Source organism: Coregonus lavaretus (assembly GCF_964263955.1).
Source record: "Coregonus lavaretus genome assembly, chromosome: 6".
Classification (NCBI taxonomy): Eukaryota; Metazoa; Chordata; class Actinopteri; order Salmoniformes; family Salmonidae; genus Coregonus; species Coregonus lavaretus.
This window is the reverse complement of record NC_139993.1, coordinates 8,754,707-8,774,706: the sequence shown is the minus strand read 5'-3', so window position 1 is coordinate 8,774,706 and position 20,000 is coordinate 8,754,707. Positions and strand designations below refer to the sequence as shown.

Here is a 20,000-nt window from a genome sequence, read left to right as displayed (position 1 = left end):
GAGAATAGACATCAAATGGCAATGTAAACCTGTGCTGAGGTTTAAGATACTTGAGTATGTTGCCGTCTCAGTGTAGGCCCAAGTATGTATAGTTAACTTTTTCTTGCACTACTATTGGTCCTCTTTTCAAACGGGACAGCCTTTTTGTATCTTGCTTACTTGTATACACTTTAATTTAGGGTGATTTTTTCCCCCCTTGTTTTCTCTGAAAATCAGTATGAAGTGTTGAAGAACGAGATTCCAATGAGAATCGTGCTGTGAGTTTGACAGTGTCAATGGACCTATGAATGTGTACTGTTGCATATAAATTAGAAAATAAAATTAACCAGTTCTGTAAAATTGTGTAGTCATTTTTTTATATAAAGAAGTATTTTAAAGGGCTCAGACTGGGCCTATAGAGCAGGTTTGTATAATTTAGAGCCCCATCAAACCACCATTTACTGTTGGCAGTCCTCCAGAACATGGTTTATACAAGCGTCTCAATGCAATTAGCATATTCTATGTTCAACTTCGTGTTCCTGATCAGGCCTCTTTTGTAGAGTGATAGTTCATAAAAGTGGGCAAGGCTTTTGTCTCAGGCCTCACACACACCAACAGTATCTTCATCACAAAGAGATAGTGTAGCGTAAGGCTGCTGCACATAGCTGCTGGTTAAGAACAGTCCATAGCTTTTCACCCAGAAACGCAGTCCTCAATAGTCCAGTTAGAAAGGCCTACATGGTCTTCTGTTTCTTTCTTGCTTGAAACTGCTCTGTTTTGTTCTTAATAGACTTGATGAGCATGGACAGTCCGGGGTCCATTTTCTTGGTGGGTTCAGCCACCGCCTGGCCACTGGCATCTGTTTCCTGTTTATTTTCTCCCACTTCCTGTGTGGGCGGGGCCTGTGAGCTCTTGAGCGCCTCGTCCTGGTCGCGCTGGCGCTCCTCCCTACGGCGCTGCTTCTCGACCTGGATGCTCTGGGTGGCCTTGGTCTTCTTGTAGCCCGGGTCGGACGGGTCCAGGTTGTAGAGGTGGGAGGTGAACATGGCCTGGAAACGAGGGTCCTTCACGTCCACCTGTAAGTCAGAGAGAAGGGATGAGGGGGATGTTGAGATTTCATTGGTCTACAAAAAAGCCTTGACAGTAAAACAAATTGTGCATCGTAAGGCCACAGAAAAATGGTCCTTAATTAAAGTGAATGAACTTTGGCAAAGTTGTATGTGTACCAATTCCACCTTATTCCAGGTAATTTAACCTAAATTCCCCTATCAATAAGAGTATTCATGAAGCTTCTGATTTGAGACTTTTACGTAATCATTCATTGATGTCAATGGGAAACTATGGTCGAAAACACAAGTAAAAATACCGCCTGTTGAGTACAAGCTATTTCTTTGCCATGAAAAGAAACCAAAAGGCTGCTCCGACCTGGAAGTCGTCCTCCTCCAGGCTCGTGTTGTCCTTCTTCAGAAGCTTCTTCCTCTTCTTTTTGCTCAGGTTCTGCTCCTCTACGATCTTGTCGTAGTTGAAGTGTTTGTGCTTGTCGTCGTCCTGGTCGTCCATTAGCAGGGCCATCTCAGCCTGTGGTTTTATGGAGAAATAAAATGGGTTTTTCGCTTACTCATGAACCTTGTCAAGACATCTGTTCACAAAATGTAATGTGTAGCATTCAGAATACCAGTAACAGTATTAAGTCCATTGCATTAGTGTATACGAGTGCTTCAACTCCACATGTCACTGACACCTACCTTTTGTTTTTCCAACTCCTCCTCCTCTTCAGGTGTCCTCTCCTCCTCCACCTTTCTGTTTTTCTTGCTCTTTGCTTTCTTTTTCAGATCTGGCAGATTAGGAAAAAAACAAGTCATGGCCAAATCATGCATAAAAGCATATTGTGATACATTTTACCGGTGCACTCGAGTAAATGTGGCAACTGATTGAGTATGATTCACGACGCGACTCACCCATAGAACCAAGCTCTTCAGCAAAGAACGGGTCATCAAAGTCAACGTCTGGAGGAAGCTCATCGTCACTGAGGTCCGAATCATCTGATTCCTGAAGGAAATAAAAGTCTGTCACTCTCCAATACAGTGTGTGAGAGACATTTAACAACAATCTTTAATCTAGTGATCTCACCTGCTTTCCTTTGGTCTTCTTCTGCTTTTTCTTGTCCTTCTTCTTCTCAATGAACTCTTCCCAGGGTGTCAGCTTGTCCTTTCCTTCTAGCTTCTTCTTCACCAACTGTTCAGTTGTCTCCTTCAGTCCTGAGGTGATGAATATGTGAGTAATTATGAGGCTGCTTAGTGGTTGGTTGTTCCAACTAAATGCAATTTGTCCTGACAAGAGTCAAAGTCACACTGTCTGACATAAGGAAAAAGTAGTTCTGACATATGGGGAAAAGTCGCTCTGTCTAACATGTGGGCAAAAGTCGCACTATTGACAATGAAAAGTCTGTCTGACACAGGGAAAAATATTTTTGGGGCCCTACCTGGCACCCATGTGATCTCCATCTCCATGCCCTTGTCGTCCTTCTTCTTGTCTTTCTCCTGGATGCTCTTCAGCATCTCTCTGTATTTCTCTATCTGCTTGTCACTGCTCTGCTTCCCTTTCCTGGCCTTCTTCTCCACCTCCTTGCTGGCCTCTTCTGGCTGTTTAACTAGGTGACCAAAGGGGAAATAAAAGTCAATGCAACAAACATATGCAATACACATTAAAATAAGTGAAATAACATCTCTCCAGTAATAGTGATTTGTCCCCGGTGGCAATAATCTACCAGCACAATGAATAATAACCTTAAAGGTTTTGTCCTTCAAGTATACAGGTTTGAAAGGCATTTTATAAAACAAATCAAAATCAAATCACTTCAAGTGTTGTTCTTCTTACCCTCTGGAAGATCCTCTTCCTTCTCCATCTCCACTCCATCCTCATCATCATCGTCGCTGGAGGAGGCCAGGTAGGCGTTGAAATCCATCTGCAGCAGCTCGTCCTTGTTGAACTTCCTGTTCATGGCAGTGACACGCTCGTGGTCCGTCTCGTCCCAGGTCAACTCCACCTTGGGTGAAAAACACACAATAAGTCAGAAATGTAAACAAACACAAACTGAAATATAACTAAAGAAGATGATAGGACTAGGGGAAAATAAAAATATACGAGATGCAAAAATTCAGCAAAAAATATAAAAATCTACTCATTTCAATCTGAACAATTCATACTTATTTATTCTGAACAAAAATATAAACGCAACATGTGTTGGTCCCATGTTTCATGAGCTGAAATAAAAGATGACAGAAATGTTCCTTACGCACAAAAAGCTTATTTCCCTAACATTTTAGGCACAAGTTTGTTTACATCCCTGTTAGCGAGCATTTCTACTTTGCCAAGATAACCCAGCAACCTGACAGGTGTGACATACAGTGAGGGAAAAAAGTATTTGATCCCCTGCTGATTTTGTACGTTTGCCCACTGACAAAGAAATGATTAGTCTATAATTTTAATGGTAGGTTTATTTTAACAGTGAGAGACAGAATAACAACAAAAAAATCCAGAAAAACGCATGTCAAAAATGTTATAAATTGATTTGCATTTTATTGAGGGAAATAAGTATTTGACCCCCTATCAATCAGAAAGATTTCTGGCTCCCAGGTGTCTTTTATACAGGTAACGAGCTGAGATTAGGAGCACACTCTTAAAGGGAGTGCTCCTAATCTCAGCTTGTTACCTGTATAAAAGACACCTGTCCACAGAAGCAATCAGTCAATCAGATTCCAAACTCTCCACCATGGCCAAGACCAAAGAGCTCTCCAAGGATGTCAGGGACAAGATTGTAGACCTACACAAGGCTGGAATGGGCTACAAGACCATCGGCAAGCAGCTTGGTGAGAAGGTGACAACAGTTGGTGCGATTATTTGCAAATGGAAGAAACACAAAAGAACTGTCAATCTCCCTCGGCCTGGGGCTCCATGCAAGATCTCACCTCGTGGAGTTGCAAAGATCATGAGAACGGTGAGGAACCAGCCCAGAACTACACGGGAGGATCTTGTCAATAATCTCAAGGCAGCTGGGACCATAGTCACCAAGAAAACAATTGGTAACACACTACGCCGTGAAGGACTGAAATCCTGCAGCGCCCGCAAGGTCCCCCTGCTCAAGAAAGCACATATACAGGCCCGTCTGAAGTTTGCCAATGAACATCTGAATGATTCAGAGGAGAACTGGGTGAACGTTTTGTGATCAGATGAGACCAAAATTTAGCTCTTTGGCATCAACTCAATTCGCCGTGTTTGGAGGAGGAGGAATGCTGCCTATGACCCCAAGAACACCATCCCCACTGTCAAACATGGAGGTGGAAACATTATGCTTTGGGGGTGTTTTTCTGCTAAGGGGACAGGACAACTTCACCGCATCAAAGTGACGATGGACCGGGGGCCATGTACCGTCAAATCTACAAGAAACATCTGACCTCTGTGATTGCCAACAAAGGTTTTGCCACCAAGTACTAAGTGATGTTTTGCAGAGGAGTCAAATACTTATTTCCCTCATTAAAATGCAAATCAATTTATAACATTTTTGACATGCGTTTTTCTGGATTTTGTTGTTGTTATTCTGTCTCTCACTGTTCAAATACACCTAGCATTAAAATTATAGACTGATAATTTCTTTGTCAGTGGGCAAACGTACAAAATCAGCAGGGGATCAAATACTTTTTTCCCTCACTGTATGAAGCTGAATAAACAGCATGATCATTACACAGGTGCACCTTGTGCTGGGGACAATAAAAGGCCACTCTAAAAATGTGCAATTTTGTCAGACAAGGTTTGTCTCAAGTTGAGGGAGCGTGCAATTGGCATGCTGACTGCAGGAATGTCCACCAGAGCTGTTGCCAGATAAATTAATCTTTATTTCTCTACCATAAGCCGCCTACAACGTCGTTTTTGAGAATTTGGCAGTACGTCCAACCGGCCTCACAACCGCAGACCATGTCTAACCACGCCAGCCCAGGACCTTCACATCCGGCTTCTTCACCTGCAGGATCATCTGAGAACAGCCACCCAGACAGCTGATGAAACTGTGGGTTTGCACAACCGAATAATTTCTGCACAAACTGTCAGAAACCGTCTCAGGGAAGCTCATCTGCGTGCTTGTCATCCACACCAGGGTCTTGACCTGACTGCAGTTCGGCGTCGTAACTGACTTCAGTGGGCAAATTCTCACCATCGTTGGACACTGGCACACTGGAGAAGTGTGTTCACGGATGAATCCCGGTTTCAACTGTACCGGGCAAATGGCAGACAGCGTATATGGCGTCTTGTGGGCGAGCGGTTTACTGATGTGAACAGAGTGCCCCATGGTGGCAGTGGGGCTATGGTATGGGCAGGCATAAACTACGGACAATGAACACAATTGCATTTGATCAATGGCAATTAGAATACACAGAGATATCGTGACGAGATCCTGAGGCCCGTTGTCGTGCCATTCATCCGCCGCCATCACCTCATGTTTCAGCATGATAATGCACGGCCCCATGTCGCAAGGATCTGTACACAATTCCTGGAAGCTGAAAATCTCCCAGTTCATCCATGGCCTGCATACTCACCAGAGATGTCACCTACTGAGCATGTTTGGGATGCTCTGGATCGACGTGTACGACAGTGTGTTCCAGTTCCCGCCAATATCCAGCAACTTCACACAGCCATTGAAGAGGAGTGGGACAACATTCCACAGGCCACAATCAACAGCCTGATTAACTATATGCAAAGGAGATATGTCACGCTGCATGAGGCAAATGAGGGTCACACCAGATACTGACTGGTTTTCTGATCCACGTCCCCACTTAAAAAAAAAAAAAGGTATCTGTGACCAACAGATGCATATCTGTATTCCCAGTCATGTGAAATCCATAGATTAGGGCCTAATTTATTTATTTCAATTGACTGATTTTCTTATATGATCTGTAACTCTGTAAAATCTTTGAAATTGTTGCATGTTGTGTTTATAGTTTTGTTCAGTGTACACAGGTGGTAAGCCTGGGACCGACCATGGAAGAGTTAATGCTACGACCATAAGAGTTTATTAGAGTGTGCCTAACCTTTGATGTGGCTGCTGCTGTGGAGGTGAAGAGCTTGGGAGTGTAGGCAGAGAGGTCCACGTCTGTGGCCAAGTCTTTTGGCTCCTCGTCAAACGTCACATCATCAGGGACAAACCTGTTCCCACGGAAGGGACGAGGGACCACCACAACAGTTAGCATGGGAGTATAGCGCCATCCTAATGTTTAGAAGGAACCAGCAGCACAGATAATGGTGTCATGCTAATAAGTAGTTAGCATGTGCAAGTGCAATACCTCGATATACGATGATATACTGGTAATATACACTGCTCAAAAAAATAAAGGGAACACTAAAATAACACATCCTAGATCTGAATGAATGAAATAATCGTATTAAATACTTTTTTCTTTACATAGTTGAATGTGCTGACAACAAAATCACACAAAAATTATCAATGGAAATCAAATTTATCAACCCATGGAGGTCTGGATTTGGAGTCACCCTCAAAATTAAAGTGGAAAACCACACTACAGGCTGATCCAACTTTGATGTAATGTCCTTAAAACAAGTCAAAATGAGGCTCAGTATTGTGTGTGGCCTCCACGTGCCTGTATGACCTCCATACAACGCCTGGGCATGCTCCTGATGAGGTGGTGGATGGTCTCCTGAGGGATCTCCTCCCAGACCTGGACTAAAGCATCCGCCAACTCCTGGACAGTCTGTGGTGCAACGTGGCGTTGGTGGATGGAGCGAGACATGATGTCCCAGATGTGCTCAATTGGATTCAGGTCTGGGGAACGGGCGGGCCAGTCCATAGCATCAATGCCTTCCTCTTGCAGGAACTGCTGACACACTCCAGCCACATGAGGTCTAGCATTGTCTTGCATTAGGAGGAACCCAGGGCCAACCGCACCAGCATATGGTCTCACAAGGGGTCTGAGGATCTCATCTCGGTACCTAATGGCAGTCAGGCTACCTCTGGCGAGCACATGGAGGGCTGTGCGGCCCCCCAAAGAAATGCCACCCCACACCATGACTGACCCACCGCCAAACCGGTCATGCTGGAGGATGTTGCAGGCAGCAGAACGTTCTCCACTGCGTCTCCAGACTCTGTCACGTCTGTCACATGTGCTCAGTGTGAACCTGCTTTCATCTGTGAAGAGCACAGGGCGCCAGTGGCGAATTTGCCAATCTTGGTGTTCCCTGGCAAATGCCAAACGTCCTGCACGGTGTTGGGCTGTAAGCACAACCCCCACCTGTGGACGTCGGGCCCTCATACCACCCTCATGGAGTCTGTTTCTGACCGTTTGAGCAGACACATGCACATTTGTGGCCTGCTGGAGGTCATTTTGCAGGGCTCTGGCAGTGCTCCTCCTGCTCCTCCTTGCACAAAGGTGGAGGTAGCAGTCCTGCTGCTGGGTTGTTGCCCTCCTACGGCCTACTCCACATCTCCTAATGTACTGGCCTGTCTCCTGGTAGCGCCTCCATGCTCTGGACACTACGCTGACAGACACAGCAAACCTTCTTGCCACAGCTCGCATTGATGTGCCATCCTGGATGAGCTGCACTACCTGAGCCACTTGTGTGGGTTGTAGACTCCGTCTCATGCTACCACTAGAGTGAAAGCACCGCCAGCATTCAAAAGTGACCAAAACATCAGCCAGGAAGCATAGGAACTGAGAAGTGGTCTGTGGTCACCACCTGCAAAACCAGTCCTTTATTGGGGGTGTCTTGCTAATTGCCTATAATTTCCACCTGTTGTCTATTCCATTTGCACAACAGCATGTGAAATGTATTGTCAATCAGTGTTGCTTCCTAAGTGGACAGTTTGATTTCACAGAAGTGTGATTGACTTGGAGTTACATTGTGTTCTTTAAGTGTTCCCTTTATTTTTTTGAGCAGTGTATTAGGCAAGGATGAGATTCATCACTATGTAAGCAATTATGTTATTCTATGTATTGATAATATAGTGTACCACCACCTCTCTTTTGAGGACAGCTTCATTACCATGCTTTACGTTATCAAGTTATAGAGTACATTCTATTAGACTTTAATTGAACACATTTTCCTCCAGTGTACACTTTCGTATAAATGAGTGTCTGTCTATTCCCTCACCGGAGGTCCAGGATGGAGCAGCTGCTCTCGTACTCAAAGCCGTCACACTCCTGGTAGATTTTAGCGGCTGTGTCGAGCGAGTCGCACTCCACCACCGCATAGTAGTACTTTAGCCGCTTGAACTGGTAGTCCCGCATCTTCTCTCTGTAAATCCTGCAATACACACACACACATAAATGAATAACAATTAACTTTTCATAGAAACTATTTCACTGCCTATCTTTGATCTGTTAGGACCACTACATTTCATCTCCGGTTAATTTTTGGTAGAATAATACAGAGATGATAGGGATGTGTGAATGGGGTAGCTAGATCATACTTCTCCTCCTCTGTGTCTTTGTCCGGATCCTCCGGCAGGGCCATCAGCTCCAGGGGACCCTGGGTCTGTTCCTGCTGAATCCGCTCCTTCCCAAACTCTGAGGGGTAGATCTAAACAAACACACAGTGTTAAACATACATAACATTTGTGACTTGGTCTGGTGAAGCAGTGTCACATCCATCGTAATTGAGTGACAGCCAGAAGGCAAATTAATGGAGCCTTACCTTCACAGAGAGCACAACCCCTCCTTTAGGCTTGAAGGAGTTAAACAGAGCCAGCAGGTCCTTGGCTTTCATCCGGTCCCAATCCATGTTACACACGGCCAGCCTTTGGGTTACCTGTTGTAGTAAAAAACGACAACATTGGAACATGCAATTTCTTATGTCATTTTAGATGACGAAAGGAAATGAGTAGAGGAAGTCCCTCTGGACAATTGAGACACAGCCTTAGACCTCCTCACCTCCTCGCTCCGCGGCGCATCCTTGCACAGCTCGCCCCAGTCGTGCTGGATCTCCTCCTCCTCGCGTTTCAAGACGGCCTCCACGTCATCATCGCTGTCCTCGTCCGAGCTGGTCTCCACATTGCCTTTCCCCCTGGCCAGATCTGGCCCGCTGCCGTCACTGTCCTCGTCTGACTCTGAACTGGACTCGTCCTCTGAGCCGCTCTCCACGTCACTCTCCACATCTGCTTCCTCATCTTCATCCTCGTCATCATCTTCCTCATCCTCACTGCCGTCTGAAATGCTGGCCGCCAGGTCCACATAGTCCTCATCCCCCTCAACGTGAGGCACCTTGTCATCTTCCTCTCCTGTAAAAACAGCATGTATTGATTGCAGCAACAAACTTCAATACAATGCATGGATTGTATGAGCATATACTGTATGTAAAAATAAGGTGTTTCTGGATTATTATTTTTTTTGCAACAATTTCTAAAAACCTGTTTTCGCTTTGTCATTATGGGGAATTTGATGAGGATTTTTATTTATTTAATCCATTTTAGAATAAGGCTGTAACGTAACAAAATGTGGAAAAGGGGAAGGGGTCTGAATACTTTCCGAATGCACTGTATAAAGTCTCCACTTGGCCGCAGCAGCAGCTTTGCTAGGACTGAGCAAGCGGGTCAAAGGAAAACCATCATCATCTCTAGGGCTATATCTTTATGCATGTCTTCAATCCAACTCATCGCCCAATGTTTAATGCATTTTCTGTACTGACCATGCACACTCAAAGGACTTTACACACTCACACTCCAACACACACACTTCATTTGCTCACACATAACACGTACACACATTCATACTGACTCTACACTCTACATGCACACACACTCACATACAATCATCATATATACGCTGCTGCTACTCTGTTCATCATATATCCTGATGCATAGTCACCTTATACCTATACATAGACCCTTTTCCAGTACATGACACACTGGCATCACGCAGAGATGCACGCGACTCTTGGCGGCAGTTAGAAAGCCATCACTATCTGCGCCCATTCAACATAGCTTAGACTTCAATTTGTATTACTTCTAAACAAAATCACTTTTTTGGGTTCTCATACGCTTACAATTATGTTTTGATTCTTGCTTGAACAGTCACTAAGATTATATTTTGGTTGTGATCTTTGCAAAATAACTATTTTGGTTGCCGCAGTTGTTAACTAGAATGCTAACGCTCATTGATATAGGCTGTAGCAACAGCTAGCCAAGGATACATTTTACTGGTTGAAGTTGAAGTGTTTTTTAAGTGTAATGCAGCTGATTTGCGATGATGACACAAACATTATATTAAGCAGGACGTTCATACGAGCCTTAAAATCCCATTATAATCCTAAAGTAGTGTGAAATGCACTCATAAGCAACATGTAAATAGAGGCTTTTTTTTGGCTGGCGTTCTATAAGAACTCGCCTTGTTCTGCCACCAACTTGCACGCATTGCCCTCATGCGGCAATGTTTGTAAACACAGAAAGGGGTCTATATCTACCCCTGCACATTGTAAATATGGTATTGGCACTGACCCTGTATACAGCTTACTTACTTTCTCGTATTCTTCTAATTTCTATTTCTCGTGTGTTTTTGTTCTACTTTACTTTATAGGACTACTGATACTGATTACTGCATTGTTGGGAAAGAGCTTTCTATAAATGCATTTCACTGTACTTGTGCACGTGACAATAAAACTTGAAACATTTGCTTTTAACGCATTTGCTTTAGCAGCGGCCCTGAGGTGTAATGCATGTTAGGTCCCCTCTTCTCCTTACCCTCCTCACACAGTCTGACTCCTCTGATAGGCTGGTCTCCTTTAGGTCCACTCTTTATGGACTGTGGCTCTTTCTTCAGAGGCTTTTTAGGCTCATCCACTACCTTCTCCTCTCCCTCCCCAGAGTCCAACTTTGCTTTTGTCTTCTTCTTTTTCTTCTTCTCCTCTTTGTCCTTTCCATCCTCCTTTTCCTCCTCAGAGTCAGAGAGATTGTAGAAACGTTTCAGGTCCTCGGAGGTTGTGTGGTTGACAGGTCGGCCGCGTTTGTCGACCGTGTACTTGAGCTTGAAGCGATCGTCGTGGAACATGGACTGGAAGCGCTTGTCAATCTTGATTTTGTGCTCTTTCTCTGGCATTTCCCAGAAGCGTGGGTCCTTTTTCACTTTTTGGAAGCGGTCATCGCCGCTTTGGCTCTTTTTGGAAGCCATGATGGCTAAGTCGTCGGAGGAGTACCTGTAAAGAGGTCAGACAGTTTGTCAATGGAAGTGAATTGGTAACATGGAAGGTAACGTTGCACAAGATAAAGAAAGAAAACAAGATTAGTTATTATCCTTTCTACATACACACTACTCTCTTACTTACTAATACTATCATACTTGTCGTAACAACCAAGAACAGCCTACCTCACATGTAAGCTTATTAGAGCAATTATTGTGCTCAGTACTCAATTCTGATTATGCAGATCTATTGGTGTCCAAACTGAACTGAATAGAAGTATTCAATACTACAGATCAGAAGCTAGTAATGCAGCCTACTGCTATTTAGGTCTCCCGAGTGGTGCAGTGGTCTAAGGCACTGCATCGCAGTGCTAGCTGTGCCACTAGAGATCCTGGTTCGTATCCAGGCGACTGGGAGACCCATGGGGCGGCGCAAAATTGGCCCAGGGTAGGGGAGGGAATGGCCGGCAGGGATGTAGCTCAGTTGGTAGAGCATGGTGTTTGCAACGCCAGGGTTGTGGGTTCGATTCCCAAGGGGGGGTATAAATAAATAAATAAAAAATACTCAAAACAAAATCATGTATGCACTCACTAACTGTAAGTCGCTCTGGATAAGAGCGTCTGCTAAAATGACAAATGTTTTTAAAAATTACTTATGAAGAGCAAAAGTTTAACATCTCTAGCTAGCTACTCTAACTACAGTAAGAGATGGTAGATTTTCTCCAGTCTATTGATAGCCACCAAGAAAGATGTTAAAGTAACTAGTTAGGGGTAATTCCACGATAACGGAATTATGCTCCTATTTTTCACTTTAAAGTGTATGACAAAAAAAAACATGTTTTTTGTGCATACAACTATGCAATCGTTTTTGGTGTATACAACTATGCACAATGACTACTTTGAACAATTTACACAGTAAAAAATAAACTTTTACTGGAAAAATTAAGCAGATGAAAAGTTCGGTAACAGAATTACAGTAAAATCTCCCTCTGTTTTATTCTGTTACCAAACTTTGTATCTGCACAGTTGTTCTTGTAAATGTGTTTTTGTAATATGTTCAGTGGAATTTATTAAAAGTAGTCATTGTGAATAGAGTTTGATGGTTTGTTAAACTTTTAAATCAATAGTTTTTGTTTGGTATACATTTTGAAGTGAAAAATTAATACCAATTCCGTTACCATGGAATTGCCCCTAGGTCACTGTTAAACTCAAGCCACAGAGGGCTGAGCATCTGCAGGTTTTTGCACCTCCCTTGTACTTGATTGATGAATTAAGGTAATTGATTAGTAAAGAACATTAGCAAAAACCCTCAGACCCTAGATTACATGAGTTTATTAGTCACATGCACAGGGTCGCAGATGTAATTGCAGGGTACAGTGAAATTCTTAAGCTCCGAGCTCCAACAGTGCATTGCAAAAAGAGAAGAGAAGGAAACAATAAAAATAATAAATACATATTTACAACTTTAACAATGATAGGCCCTCCATAGAATTAGTTTGACACCCCCATAGAGACAGATAGAGGACCCATCTTTGTATCTGTGCCATTATATAGCGTGTTCACCCATAAAATGATTAATTCAATCAAAGTCCATTCAATAGAAAGATTAATTCAATCAAAGTCCATTCAATAGAACAGTCTGTCAGAAAAACAGTCCAAACCCTGTGTCTCTACCATATATGGTTCAAAAGTTACTGATGATTTATTCTGAATTGAGCATGTTTAGAGTGAATGGAATGTCATCACAGGCATGATCAAAAAGTGGTCAATGCTCAATAGAACTCTGTGGTGCTGCACCAGGCAAAACGGCGCTATCTTCGAACATCAACTGACGAGCTAGCTATTGGCTGCAGGTTCGTGAGTGAAAACATGGGCTTTTTATAAATTAAATCCGCTGAATACAAAACTAAATAGGGACTAAATATATATTTATTTACAAAGCTAAAAGACTGAATTTCAATATCCACCCTCCGCAAAGACAATCTATTCCTGTTTTCATTGTGTATTTTTGAGTCGTTCCTTTTAAATCGCCATAGAAACGGCCCCTCAACATAGATTGACCATGGTTATAGGCAATGAAAGCCAACGATCTGGAGTAGAAAATGACAAAGGTATCAAGTTTATTTTGATTTGTCCAACCAGCGGAAACACCTCCAAATAGTACCACCTCACAACACCAAATATGGAAGAGATACAACCAAGAGCGACGCAGTCTAAACCAGCAACGGTCACAGCAAATGAACGTTCTTATTTAATCAACACTGTCAAGTATATTAAGGTTATAATATTGTAGAGAACAATCTAATGATTCATTCTATGTAATTTATAATGACATGGGGCAAAGAAAACCACGTTTTGACAATAATTTCGTAGCACCCTCTTGAATTGCCCCGTTTTTCTCTACATTGTACAGCAGCAAGTGAACGCCCTACATTATAGCATCTGTGACAGCATTGGCAGCGCCATTGAGGCCATCTCCTTTCAAGTAGTCAATTTTCTTCTTCACAATTGGCTGATCCCTTCTGTTGACCCGGTTGGACATTACTCGAACCGGATCATCTGGAGGGATCAGCCAATGAAGTTGGAAGTCCCACCCAGTTGACTACATTAAAATGGTGGAAGCCCTCAATGGCGCTTCCCATGGTAAAAATGAGCTTTTGGCCACCAGAGGCCTCTATCATTCTCTATGGGCACCCGAGCTAAGTAGTTAGCTAGCTAGGTAAACTCAGAATGACATAAACTAATTCCTAGTCTCTATTAATCCTAGTAGGTACACTGCACCACAGTGCAATACCCTGGGTACATACTATTCTAACAAGTGAGTTTTTTTATTGCATGGATTAGCAAGCAAGCTAACACACTTGACACATAAATCAGACACACGAGACAGACCTGTAAACAACACTTGAGGAGGGCCATTCTAAGAGCTGCAGTTAGCATAAAGAACACAATTCAAAGTGTAAACTGATAAATATTTGGCACAGATAAAGAGGAATGCAAAAGTATTTTGGTGAATAGGGACTTACCAAAACAACTGCTCCAGTGAAATTGTACAGGTATCCACGTGTTCTCCCAACATGCACCACTTTCGTGACCTTTTTCTTGTCCCACCCCTTTTCGCATACGGCAAGCCAGGCAGTACAAAACCACAGTTCAGTCCATGTTCAATACATGAGGCAAGCCAGGCAGTACAAAACCACAATTCAGTCCATATTCAATACATAATGTATTCAAATTCAATACATACATTTACCAATATAAATGTATTATTTGAGCTTTAAAATTAAATCAGCACCATATGCATTAGTCTTTACAACAGAAGAGGCGGTAAAACTAGCGAACAGACTGAAATCCAGTTCCATATCTTCTATCAAACGAGGAAAAAACTGTTCCATAATTGTCTATTTGTCCACTGTGTCGAGGTCATTCAATGTGGACGACTGGAAGAACACGCTCCAAAAATTAATTTGTTGTGCAATGGTTTGCTACTTATTACTGTAATTGGCGCGTGAGTCGGTAAACAATTTGTAAAAAATGAACAATGCAATAGGTAGTCGTTTTATCAATGGTAGTTGTGTCTGCCGGAGAGTCTTGAAAATAGGCAGCGTTAGATTTCTGGTCCCTCAACAACATGATTCAGCTCATTCACAAAGAAATGTCATGACAGCTCTTTCAAGGTTTACACCAGTGAAAGAGTTGTCTTCTTCCAAAATTCGGTGTTCTCATTGGACCGAATTTCAGAGGCAATTATCAGGCAGGGCTGGAGGTACAATGAATGTATTTGACAGGACTATGAAGAGGAGACAGAAGAATTGGGCTGCATCACTACAAGACAGTGACAAATATGACTATCTTAGAGATGAGGTATCCTGTAGCTGTATTTGTATGAGAGATTTTGTCTTGTCCTAGCTCTCTTTTATCCAAGAAAATGTATGTGTTCTGGTACTGTTCATATTCATTTGTAGGTTGGAAGCAGAGTTGCAGACAGGGTCTATGACATTACAAGGTAAGGCAACAGAAGTTGTGATGCATAGACATAGTATATGAAAATTGTCACATTCATGGCACTGTTGTTGAAATGAAAGTTTATATTTGTGCATGTGAGGGTGTGTATTGTGCTGACATTTTGGACTTATTTTCACAGGACATTTCCTTTAGCATTGGAAATTGGCTGTGGGAAAAGTCACATTGCTGAGCATTTGCACAAGGTAGCTGTCAATGGTTGTTCTTAAACAGGCAGGCAGCATTTGAAACAATAAACCAATCCCCGCCCCAGTTTTGGTAAAAAGTTGAGGGATGAGGCCACTCTGGAGAAATGTAACCACTCTCAAATTCATAGACAGAGCTATGGATGCAATATATCCATGATATCAAAATTATAGTTTTAACCATGTTTTGAGGCTATATAGTGTGTGTTTACATTTACTTTGTTGACAAACATTGGAGTAAAATAAGCTTATACATATTTTGGATTCTGATGGGGTACAACAGTTTAACTAAGCTTATGAGGCATTTATTAGTTATATTCGTCAAGAATCAATGGGTACATATCATTAATTTATAAGTCAAAAAATGGATGTAGCAACTGCAGATTGCCCCTTTAAGGTAGGGAAAACGTTAACTCACAATATGTATGGCTTTCTGAATATTGAATTGTGCATTTATTTTCAGGAAGTAGTTGAGCAGCTCTTCTTAACTGACATCTCAGAAAAGTCTTTGGTGAGTTAAATCTTCTCCTTAGATCCTATTAAATTACTAATAGGAATTATAATATGTCATTCTGTTAGAACACCCATAGCCTAAGTGGAATGATTGTGTTTATGAGCAGAGACCACTAATTATAGATCAATAGATTGATGGAGTGGTCTGTAAAATCAGAGGCATGTTATGGAGGGACTTCTGTTTTTTTTTCTGGACGATCTAACGCTTGTCTCGCTTCTCAGAGAAACACAAGAGAAAGTGAGATCCCTACCAACTGTGTCATGGCCGATGAAGAGTTTCTGCCCTTTAAAGAAAACACATTTGATCTGGTGGTCAGCAGCTTGAGGTGATTTGGCCTTGTAGATGTTTCTGACATAACATTGGATTTGAGCCCTCCAAGTCATATTCCCCTGGGTTTTATATGGCTTACTTGCAACTCGCAATTATCTAGTACTGTATGTTTCTCCCATTTAGCCTACACTGGATCAATGATCTCCCTGGAGCCTTGAGACAGGTAACTGACAGCCTCATATGATTTTTTTACATCAGTACTTTATTGCCTTTTGCCGTCTGTTTTTTCCAAATACGTTACATTCTTATAACATCATAATTACACAGGATGCAGGACTACAACAATCCTGGTTCCTCAGTGTGTATCGCTGTGCTGTCATTCTAATCCCTCTCCCTTCCCAAAGATCAACCAGGTTCTGAAGCCAGATGGGGTGTTCATCGGGGCCATGGTGGGCGGGGAGACCCTGTACGAGCTGCGCTGCTCCCTGCAGCTGGCTGAGCTCGAGCGGGAAGGGGGGTTCTCCCCCCACGTGTCCCCCTACACGGCCGTCACAGACCTGGGCAACCTGCTGGGCCAGGCAGGCTTCAGTATGCTGACAGTGGTGAGGCCTTGGGTGTCCTAGCCATAGAGATACAATATAGGCTAATATGAGTGTTCTATTTAATTCTGTGGTCCTAGCTGTGATTCTAGCGATTAGCTAGAAATTATAATGATGCCGCAATATTTGTGTTTGAGGCAAGCGATTATATTACATTTTTTCTGTAGGACATTGATGAAATTCAAGTGCACTATCCTGGGATACTTGAGGTCATGAGTGACCTGCAAGGTACAGTAAGCCTACTGTATACCACAGTTCTACTATTGTAGATCTGTGCTTTTTGTTCATACTCTTGAGTTTTTATAGTTTAATTGTTTCTATTCAACTTCTCATAGGTAATTGTCTCATAGGACAGGCAGTTAAATAATATTTAATGCCTGAATACTGAGTTATCCCCTTTGCCTTGACCCTCCAGGTATGGGGGAGAGCAACTGCGCTTGGAACAGGAAGTCCATGTTGCACAGAGATACCATTTTAGCTGCAGCTGCAATCTACCAAGGTGAGCTACATAGTGGAAAAAGACATACTTGAAATGAAACCATCTAATATCCTTATACTATTATTATTATCCTTATATTTAAAAAAAATAATATATATATATATTTATTCTTAAATGTCTTCAAATCTTAAAACATTATTTCCCCTTATTTTGCTAAACTCTTATCTCCACTTTTCCAACCCTCTCCTACACCAACAACATCCCATCTGTCTCATTTTAGTGTTTAATTTGAGCTAAACATGTGAAAGTTCAGTAAAGGAAAATACCACTCAAAAACTATATTTTGAAATGTTTCATTAGTCCACTGTTGATATAGTCCCAAAATCTTTTGCATGTCAGAAATCAAGTTTTCAAGATAGAGCTTTCAAAATACAGAAAGTGCAACAGCAAAACGCATCATAGTGTGAAACTTTCTGTATTTTGAAAGTTCTATATTGAGTGGTATTTTCCTTTGTCACCGTACAGTATCATCTGGTTTGAGGTCAGAAGTGTAGACTCAGACTGAATGTCTCAACCGTTATTTAAAGTAAGCAAAAGTAACTCTAATATCAAGCTGTTGCTTTAGAGAAGTGATCACCAACTCTGGTCATGGAGAGCTACTGGGTGTGCAGGGTTTTGTTCCAGCCCAGCACAAACACTGATTAAACAAATGTTGATGAGCAGTTGAATCGGGTGTTAGTGCAGGAATGGAACAAAAGCATGCACAACCAGCAGCTCTCCAGTTCCAGTTAACCAGCCTGACCACTGCTTTAGATGCTGATACTCTATTTGATTGATTTCCCTCAGAGATGTATGGGAGTGAGGATGGGTCTGTTCCTGCAACGTTTGAGATCCTCTACATGATTGGTTGGAAGCCTCATGACTCACAGGTGTGTGATTTTCACTCGGATGTTTGCAAATTACATTTTCAGAAATATAATGTAAATGTCAATGGTGAAGATGCAATATTTAATGCGGTTTTGTTCTTGGCAGGCGAAACCAGCTAAAAGAGGCTCTGCAAACGTGTCTTTTGGGGACCTCTCGAAGATCGGCCAGCCATCAACTAAAGACAAGTCGTAGAAGAAACATCTGCAGCCATTGCATAAAGAAAATTAAACAGCAATCCAATGAAAGTATGGGGGTAAGTTCCCCAATGAAAGTATTGGAGAACTATTAACGTAGATAGGTGACTGGTTCCCAAGAGATGTCCACTCAATGACTGAAATCAGTCAGATGTCACCGTTTATTTATAGTGTATCACTTTTTTCTACTGATACTATCAACACAGGTTCAGTGGAAACCAGACAGTGATTGAGAAAGGCTACAAAACTGTTGAAACAGTGACTGATATACATGCTTTATGACAGATAATTATAGTTTCTCACCAATGAATGGCAAATGCATACATTTCTACATTACATTTATCATTTAGTGTCTTGTGTTCCTGTCGTACCATGCTTCATGTTCTTAAAATAAATGCAGTGATATATAGTCTCCACTTTATGTCTGATGGACTGTATGTGTACTGTTTATACAGTGTGTATATCTGAAGGTAATGTTGTATGTCAGAAGTGGAAATAGAAATATATTTGTACTCAAACGCCAAACCCACCACTGGTGTGTGTGGCCAAAGAGCTCTATTTTCTTGTCATCTGACCATAGCACCGCCTGGAGTTTGATAAACGGCATTGGCATTTGGATTGCACCCAGTTCTATGGTCAGATGGCATGAAAATAGAGCTCTTTAGTGGTGGGTTTGGTGTTGAAAGGTATGTCATACCTACAGTAAAATATGGTGGTGCATCTTTATTGTTATGGGGCTATTTTGCTTCCACTGGTCCTGTGGCCCTTGTTTAAGGTCAACAGCATCATGAACTTTACCAAGTACCAGGACATTTTAGCCAAAAACCTGGTTGCCTATGCCAGGAGGCTGACACTTGGCCGCAAGTGGATCTTCCAGCAAGACAATAACCCCAAGCACACATCAAACTACACAAAGAAATTGTTAATTTATCACAAATCAACATTTTGCAATGGCCATCTCAGTCTCTGAACCCAATGGAAAACCTGTGGTTTGAATTGAAGAGGGCAGTCCATAAGCACAGACAAAGGATATCAAGGATCTGGAAAGATTCTTTATGCATGAATGGTTTAAGATCCCTCCCAACATCTTCTCCAATCTCATGAAACATTTTAGAAAAAGGCTCAGTGTCGTTATCCTCGCAATGGAAGGGTGCTGGAGTACTGAGAAGGGGTGCCAATCATTATTAACCCTATCTTTTTTAGATTGTTGAGGCATTAGTGTGTCATCATAGTGGTATCTAACTTGTGGTCAGAGTCGCTCAGGTGAAACAAACAAACTTGCACCTTTTTTCAATGCTGAATTTAATGTCATTGAGAAAACAGAAAGGTGTCAATATATATTTCTTTGCCAACATCCTTTGTGAATTTCAAAGTAATCCAAGAAGTAATCATCTAGTTTTTCAAAAGTATCTAATCCGATTACAATATTGTTGGTGGTAACACGTTTTTTGTAATCAGATTATATGTAACTGATGTAATCAGTTACTCCCCAACCCTGATTGTCAGTCAGATGTTACACAGACAATTTACTGAGCAGAGATGTTCATTTATCTAAACTTTTTCGTCTTTCCTGAGAGGAATGCAGCTACCCTGAGCTGTAATCACCCTGTGGGGAGTAAGGTAACATGGAGCAGAGAAACAGATGGAAAGAAGGTAGACATTCTCACTGTTCAAGATGAAGTCTACGTCAAACACA

At 42.1% G+C, this 20,000-nt stretch overlaps 2 protein-coding genes across 2 annotated transcripts; one reads left to right on the top strand and one right to left on the bottom strand.

The window, feature by feature from the left end:
* Positions 1–314: 314 nt before the first annotated feature.
* LOC311130256 (ESF1 homolog) lies at positions 315–14,256 on the bottom strand. Its single transcript, XM_084162961.1, has 14 exons — positions 14,180–14,256; positions 10,718–11,169; positions 8,913–9,259; positions 8,677–8,790; positions 8,453–8,562; positions 8,134–8,286; positions 6,060–6,174; positions 2,857–3,025; positions 2,462–2,629; positions 2,110–2,237; positions 1,938–2,028; positions 1,725–1,813; positions 1,405–1,557; positions 315–1,055 (listed from the first exon to the last, which is right to left on the bottom strand). Exons 1-14 carry the CDS (start codon positions 14,230–14,232, stop codon positions 714–716), a joined length of 2,484 nt encoding a protein of 827 aa, XP_084019087.1. The 5' UTR covers positions 14,233–14,256; the 3' UTR covers positions 315–713.
* Positions 14,257–14,567: 311 nt separating this feature from the next.
* LOC311130798 (arginine-hydroxylase NDUFAF5, mitochondrial-like) lies at positions 14,568–18,720 on the top strand. Its single transcript, XM_084163595.1, has 11 exons — positions 14,568–15,017; positions 15,119–15,159; positions 15,298–15,361; positions 15,825–15,872; positions 16,097–16,200; positions 16,329–16,368; positions 16,550–16,747; positions 16,912–16,972; positions 17,160–17,243; positions 18,030–18,112; positions 18,216–18,720. Exons 1-11 carry the CDS (start codon positions 14,688–14,690, stop codon positions 18,300–18,302), a joined length of 1,140 nt encoding a protein of 379 aa, XP_084019721.1. The 5' UTR covers positions 14,568–14,687; the 3' UTR covers positions 18,303–18,720.
* The last annotated feature ends 1,280 nt before the right edge of the window (positions 18,721–20,000 follow it).

Coding starts and splice junctions, on each gene's coding strand:
- LOC311130256 (XM_084162961.1), bottom strand. CDS start 14,232: ATGTTGGGAGAACACGTGGATACCTGTACAATTTCACTGGAGCAGTTG. Junction 8,563..8,676: donor GGGTTGTGCTCTCTGTGAAG/GTAAGGCTCCAT, acceptor GTGTTTGTTTAG/ATCTACCCCTCAGAGTTTGG. Junction 2,029..2,109: donor AGAAGACCAAAGGAAAGCAG/GTGAGATCACTA, acceptor TATTTCCTTCAG/GAATCAGATGATTCGGACCT.
- LOC311130798 (XM_084163595.1), top strand. CDS start 14,688: ATGAACAATGCAATAGGTAGTCGTTTTATCAATGGTAGTTGTGTCTGC. Junction 16,748..16,911: donor GCTTCAGTATGCTGACAGTG/GTGAGGCCTTGG, acceptor TTTTTTCTGTAG/GACATTGATGAAATTCAAGT. Junction 18,113..18,215: donor GGAAGCCTCATGACTCACAG/GTGTGTGATTTT, acceptor TGTTCTTGGCAG/GCGAAACCAGCTAAAAGAGG.